General features: G+C 44.0%; 1 protein-coding gene across 1 annotated transcript; it reads left to right on the forward strand.

The window, feature by feature from the left end:
• The first annotated feature begins 976 nt into the window (after positions 1-976).
• tmem79b (transmembrane protein 79b) lies at positions 977-3677 on the forward strand. Its single transcript, XM_070966845.1, has 4 exons — positions 977-1533; positions 1638-1832; positions 2377-2608; positions 3369-3677. The coding sequence occupies exons 1-4, from the start codon at positions 1017-1019 to the stop codon at positions 3571-3573; spliced, it is 1149 nt and encodes a 382-aa protein (XP_070822946.1). The 5' UTR covers positions 977-1016; the 3' UTR covers positions 3574-3677.
• Positions 3678-7226: the final 3549 nt, after the last annotated feature.

A 7226-nucleotide genomic window follows, 5' to 3' on the forward strand; every position in this document is an offset into this window, starting at 1 on the left:
GATGTTTAACCCGAGAGACGTACGTCATGGCCGCCATGATGAGGTTATGTCAGTGGGCGGGGCCAACCGTACCTGCATGTTTGTCTTAAGCAGCTTCAGCCGCAGGTGATCTGTGTGAGTGTCATATTGTCAGTTTCTGTTACTGTCAGTAGTTAAGTGACTAAAACATGACCTGATTTCCAAAAGCATGGTGGGAGTGTGCTCACCTGTGTGCTCACCTGGGTGATACAGAGAGCAGAGGACAAGGCGACCACGTAGAGACAGAAACGACGTTTCTGCTGTTCAGTTTGTTTAATGAAGCACAAAGTGTTGACCTGCTGGTGGGGGAAACACTGCACAGTGGAGCAGAGCAGCCCCTCTTCAGGGTCTGCTGAGTCGGGGGGGGGACCTCAGCTTGACCTCCACTGTTCACTGACACTTGTTCATCTCATTAAGAACCGAGGACACAGAAAGCCAAAACTCTTTGCTTTCTTCTTGCAGCCTTCTGCTGCTTTGTGTTCAGCAGGTATTTTCAGCTCTGAGACGAGAGCACGGCTGCTGCTTGCTGGGGGGACTTTGAGGGACTCGTCTCAGCATTTTTAAAGCTCTTAAATCTGCATCACTTGACGTTTGCTAACAGTGACTGTGACTGTGATAGCACTACTGAGCTAATGAAGGTGTGAAACTAAATAAACTAAACGAATGAACTTTTCAGGAGCTTCTCGTGCTGTTAACAAAATAGAAAATGACTAAAAAATTACAGATGATGAACGGAAATGAAAAAATGAAAATAGAATAAATAGAATGAATAACGTAAGATGGACCATTAAAAATACATCAAATCAATTAAAATCCAATTTTTACGATTTCAGTCAAAGCAGTTTCATGGAGTCACTTCGACTGCATTTCATTAAATGCTGCTGCTGGTTTCGAGAAAATGATCTTCTGATCAACTAACAGACTGTCCACTGTTCCCTGTGACAGACAGACAGACTGAGACACAGACAGACAGACAGAACCCCACAGGAAGAGCCAAGATGGGGGACAGCGGGAGGACAAAGATGAGACAGACAGAGGAAGAGGACAAAGTGGAGAGGTCCATCATTACAGAGCCCAGCACCCTGCAGTGGCCTGGAGACAGACAGACAGGTGGACAGACAGGTGGACAGACAGGTAAAGATGACAGGACGAGTGTGAGGTCATCTCTCCGTGAGGCGGTGAGTTGGACAGAAAGTGAAAGAGAGCTGATGGCAGAGGGAGAGAGGAGGGGAGGGGAAGGGGGGGAGGCAGGTGAAGAGAAGGGGGTGGGGCTTATGACACACCTGGAGGAGGACAAAGAGGAGCCTGTGGAGAACCACCTGCCAGAGAAAGCAGCTCAGGTGTTCAGTCCGGCAGTGACCGTCCTCCACTCACCCTCCTCACCCAGAGAGAGTGAGGCATTCTGGGAGATGGGGTCAGAGAAGAGCCCCTTCCTGGGTCCCAGAGGAGTACCCCAGGACTACAACCATCATGGCTACCAGTACGAGTGGACTGAGGACACGCCACCTGCCACAAGTAAATACACCTGTCCTCACCTCTGGACCATTTATGTCCTCTCCTTTGTCCGTCTGTCTCTCTCTCAGGTGGGGGGGGCTCTGACATGTCTGTCTCTCTCTCAGGTGGGCAGGGCTGTCCCAGCAGGGCCATCCTGAAGATGGGTGTGTCGCTGATGACATCAGCACTCTTCTTCCCCTTCCTGGTGTGGGGGGGGTTTGTCTTCCTGCCATTTGACGCCCCCCTGCTGGACGGCGCCCCCCTCAGACTCGTCTACACGCTGCGCTGCTCTGTGTTTGCTGCCGCCCCCATAGTCCTCGGTGAGTACGACACCAAAGAAGATGAGACTCTGGCTGCATTTGACATCAGCTGTCAGTGACTGTTTCCATGGCGATGATGTCTCATCTGTCTTTCTCTCAGCTGTCTCACCTTTTCCACCTGTCTGCACCATCATGGTCTGACAACAGAAAGGAACAAACAGCGCGAAAAAGTTTGAACATGAAGCTGTTTTATTTATCGTGAATTCATGGATCAAAATGAACAGTGACGCTGTCAGCGGTCACTGCTGTGTGTGTGTGTGTGTGTGTGTGTGTGTGTGTGTGTGTGTGTGTGCGTGTGCGTGTGCGTGTGCGTGTGTGTGTGCGACTGTGAGTGAGTGAAGTGCCCAACAAAACATAACGGTAACCAAAGCACAGAGCTTTCGTAAAGGCAGGCAGGTGTTCCACCACCTGCAGAGGGACAGGTGAATCACAGCAAACACAACACAGGTCATCACAGTATAATCTGTGTCTCACCTGCCTGACCCGTCGGTCTCACCAGCGTGTCTCTCAGGTGTGTCACCTGTCCGACCTGTCTGCCTCTCAGGTTGGCTGGTTCTGGGCGTCAGTCGGCTCAGGTCAGGTATGAGTCGGCCTCTGTTTGATGACGAGGTGAAGGAGGCGGAGCTTCAGGAAGTCACCGTCCACCGGCGCTTTGTCTCTGACTCCACCTCCCTGTTCCTCATCTACTTCCTGCATCTGGTCGTCATGGCGATGTACCTGAGCCAGGAGCAGCTGAAGCTCATCCCTCTGCTGACCATCGTCTTTGCATTTGGACGGTGAGTTTTAAAGAAAGCGTGGACCAAACGCCACACGCAGAACGTTTGACTGCGGTGTTTCAGAGTAATGAGGAATGTTCTGAGGCTGCGCTGAGCTGAACTCTGGTACCGTGACATCACTCGACCGCAGTCTGATAACAAATCAATAGCCTTTGGCCAAACCATCACCGACCAGCGTGTGGGTGACTGCGGCTCGTCAGAGTGGGCTCGGGCTGCTTTTCCTCACCTGTGAGAGCCTGAACGCCGCCCAGCGCTCACCGAGCAAACTCGTCGCTGCGCTTCGTGCACTTGTTTCTTTTGGTTCCTTCTGTTCTGTCTTTTGCTCAGAGCTGCATGTGCAGCTCTCGATTGTTGAATTTAGTTAAGTGCATTAGACCTGCATGCCCAACATGATGCCCCAATAAATATGCATTTCTGTATGTTTAAGTATTGAAAACAACTTAATTCTAGGCCTGCATTCTAACTGGAGACTCCAAGAACGTAAGAATGGCAAAGACTGAAAATCTGACCATGAATGACACATCTGGGACAGGGCGAACAGAGCTGTTGCTAGTTGTCCTCTGCACTGACTTCCTGTAGCATTCAGGACAGATTTTAAGGTCGCTAACCACTGTTCAGCGATCTGCAGGCGCTTTACACACAGAAGCTTTAAGAATGTTTCATCTTAAAGCAGAACGTCGTAAAGATTGAGGTGTTTTGTGTGTCCAGACAGGCCGAAACGTTTGACTGAAGGTGCATTTGCTTTGTTTTGTGTCACCAGACTGGTTTACTGGGTGGCCGCAGCTTTCGGCAGCAGCGTTCGTGGTTTTGGTTTCGGCCTGTCCTTCCTGCCGAGTCTCGCCATGATGGCTGCCAACATCTACTTCATTTTCACGGTGGATGCAGCGGGGTCCATCTTCAGCCTCCCGCCTGCGAGTGAGGAAGTGTTAGCTCCGCCCGCCGGCAGACAGAGGTTCTGGGGATGAGAACTGATCCGTGGTCAGCAACATTCCTGTGGGGCTGAAATATTTCTGACAAGTTTTGTTTGTAAAATTCACTTTTTTTGAAATGAAACTTTAAAACAGAAAATAGAGCCAAATACGAACAGTTATTTGGCTAAATTGTTTCTAAATTGTGTTTTATTTTTCTGAAAAACTTAAAGAATGACCGGTCCAGGGTGTTTCCCGCCTCCCGCCCATTGACAGCCAAGATAGGCTCCGGCCCCCCCGCGACCCCGAAAGGGATAAGCTGCATAGAAAATGGATGGATGGAAAACTTAAAGAATCCCACATTTTGAAAGGCAGGACAACATTCAGCCACACCCAGTTATTGTATAACTCCGCCCACTCGCCTTCTAACCAACAGTCTGTCTGATTTTTTATTTTTTTTTTAAATATTCACTGTTGAACTACTTCCTGATACTTTCTGTGGACTTCAGGTTCTGTCTTTGTTTCTGTTGGTCCATTTTCTGAAATCGTTGAATATTTGATGCCATTAAAAAACTTTTCTGTTTTTTTACACCACAGTTTCAGAAGCATGAAATTCATTTTCTGTTTCATGTCTATTTCTTTTTTTTATCTTTACAAATAAATTTACTATGAACTCGAACAGAAGCAAAAAGTTTTCTGCAGTTTAACTTTGTTACAAATGTTCTTAGTGCGGATAATTATTATCAGTGATTGTCAATATTATTGCAACTATAATACACAGTTTGCTCATTTAGTGTCGATGTTCGTTTACGTGACGATAACCTGATCGGCCTGTATTAATTATTGATCAGTCTCATTGATTGATCTGTTTTACAGTGAAGCTGTTGTTGTTTTTCCTGTTGAACCAGTCGGGCCAAAAGTCTACACTGAACAAAAATGACACTTGCACACAGGAAGTACAGTCTGACTTCAAAATAAAATCTTGACAAGTTCAAGAGTCTAAAGAGTTTTAATGTAAAATGAGTCTCTGCTCCTAAAATGATCTTTTAGTCTTTCACGCCCTTAAATGTCTAATTGACTGATAATATTAATTGTGTATTTATATCTATAATTCTAATCATATTTATGATGAGGCTCAAAAACTCTTTTTGTGATTAACATCTTGTCCAGATCATTTATTCATTTATTTTGATGTTAATAGATCAATAATTATATACATACCTGACAGGTGAGTCAGGCAGGTTTACAGGTAGTTTATAGTTTCACCTTCAACTTTCACACAAGTTAGATACTTTCATCTGTCAATCAATCACAGCTGTGGTGAGCAGGTCCCATTGATATTATTAGTTTCGCCTGAGTTTTACCTGCTGTGAAGAAAAATCTGACCTGGAGTCTGTTTCACCAAACATGAACTGTGATCACTAACTGTGAGTCTAAGGATTTTGTTTTATTTCCTGTTAGCTGTGTCTAATAAACACTTAGTGGCCAAAAATAGCACTTATGCTCTTATTGTGAAAAGTGCGGATGCGCTGAACAACCCGAACAGGTAAGATCCCCTGCAGGTATGAAACATAAAACAGGTATTAAATAAAACAGCATGCTGCGGGTTAGCAGTGAGCTCAAGATCTGAGTGTTTTGTTCAACCTTTATTTAAACAGGGAAAACGGGACAATAACACTATAGTAACAACAACTGTAGATGAAACTGAAAACTGATTAAATAAATGAATTAATAAAAAAAAAACATTAAAACAGCAATAAATCAAATGTTCATCACAACAATGAAAATAAAGAATGAAGGAATATATTTCATGGAAAGGTGATGAGATAATCAGCACAAAGCAAAGCTGTGTCGGTGTCATTCTCCTAATTAGTTTGTAGCAGTGAAATGAAGCAAACTCCATTTGTTTGTTTGTTTGTTTGTTTGTTTGTTCGTTAATCTTACTTGATTTTACCTGCAGATTTTTTATGTCGACTGAAACTGATCTGAGCTCAGATGTCAGACTGTGGCTTGCGTTCATCAGTTAAGAGGACATTTCAGAGAGAACACGGCGACAAATAGCCGGTTTAACCTGCTCCGAATGCATCCAGGGCTTTTATTTTGAAGGCTCAGGTGAGGCGTCTGTGTGCAGACTGCCGACAGTATTTGTCAGAGATGTTCGCGTTGACTGTAGTCTCAAGAGGCTGAAGGAGGTTCTGAACGGAAGAAAACAGCTTGTTTGTAAAGAATCGACGCGTTAAAATCGAGTTGAAAGAGAAAATCGAGTTTTCTGTATGGAGAATTTACCTGTGAGGAGGAAGTCATGTCTGCTGCGGCTCAGAGAAAACTGTCCGTTCAGGAAGCTTCGCAGACAAACATACGGTCTGTTGATTCTGCTGAATTCAAGCTGAATTCAAGTTCGATACGCTGCTCGTTTCTGTTCACTTTCACGTTAATGAACTGAGGAACGTGAAGCGGATTCTGGTCTGTTCAGGGTTTTCAGTCTGACTGAAGACACACTGATGAGCCTGTAGATATTTATCTGATTTTCACCCTTCCTTTAAAGACAACCTCATTATTTTTCCACACGTTTATGTTTTTGTTTGTTTTCAATGTTTTCTAGTGTATATTCGGTGTTTTCAGTCAGAACTCTGTTGCTTCAGTTTTCTGTCCGCAGTTCCTGTCGGTGAGGCAGGAACTCTCAGGAACTTTCTGAGTGTGTTCACACTGCAAAGACCATGATGTTTATTCCACAGGCAGATTTGATTCAGATTCACATCTCTGCCTCTGGTGAAGAAAGCTTCAAATCATGTAGAACGTAACTAAGTACTAGCCAAGTACTTAAATGGAGTACATTTGTGAGGTACCTGTTCTCCACTTGAGTATTTCTTTTTTCTGTGACTTTATACTTCTACTCCACTACCGTTCAGAGGGAAGTGTTGTACTTTTACTGCACTACTTTTTGTTAAAAGCCTCCGTAATTTTGCAGATTGAGATTGTTCATGCAAAACATAATAAATCAATAAATTCCCACTGTATGATGCATCATCATAGATTAAGCTTAAGACCGCACATATAAAGTAATTACACTGGATTCAAATGTACAAACAGCTAAATGAAAGCGATTAACACATTGATGTATCAGTAATCAAATAACTACTTATGTACATTTACTGAGGTAAAAATCTTTAATACAGGACTTTTACACTTACTGAAAAAAGAGTTTAGAAGCCAACAACAGCAAAACATTTCTGTAAACTTTAAAAGTCAGGACATGTATGACATCATTTCCTGTTAGTAAATGAAAGTTCACTGTTGATTTCTTGTATATTAACTGTAATTTAACAGTATTATTTGTAGTACATGTGAAAAGGCTTTTGAAAGAGTTGATTGAGCTGAAGAAGGAGCAGAATTTTCTCAACGCGTAAATGAACGCTTCATCCTGAAACTAATGAACTAACTGTTGTTAACTAGCTGGCTGAACGCACCTGAACATGGACCTCGCTCAGCCTGACATACATCACATGTCAGCAGCGAAGCATCTCCATTTCCTCCAATAAATGCTAAAACTAAACTAAACACATTTTTGACTTCATCCACTAGCTGTGTCTTGATTGTCAGCTGCCACTTTCAAGGTTGCTAGGTGACAGGAATGGTGCATAACGTCGCAAAGGTCAGGACAGAACAGCTGGTGATGCAAAAAGGAAATCCTCCACAGACCAGAGTCTCAT

This window comes from Chaetodon trifascialis, chromosome 7 (genome assembly GCF_039877785.1).
Source record: "Chaetodon trifascialis isolate fChaTrf1 chromosome 7, fChaTrf1.hap1, whole genome shotgun sequence".
NCBI lineage: Eukaryota > Metazoa > Chordata > Actinopteri > Chaetodontiformes > Chaetodontidae > Chaetodon > Chaetodon trifascialis.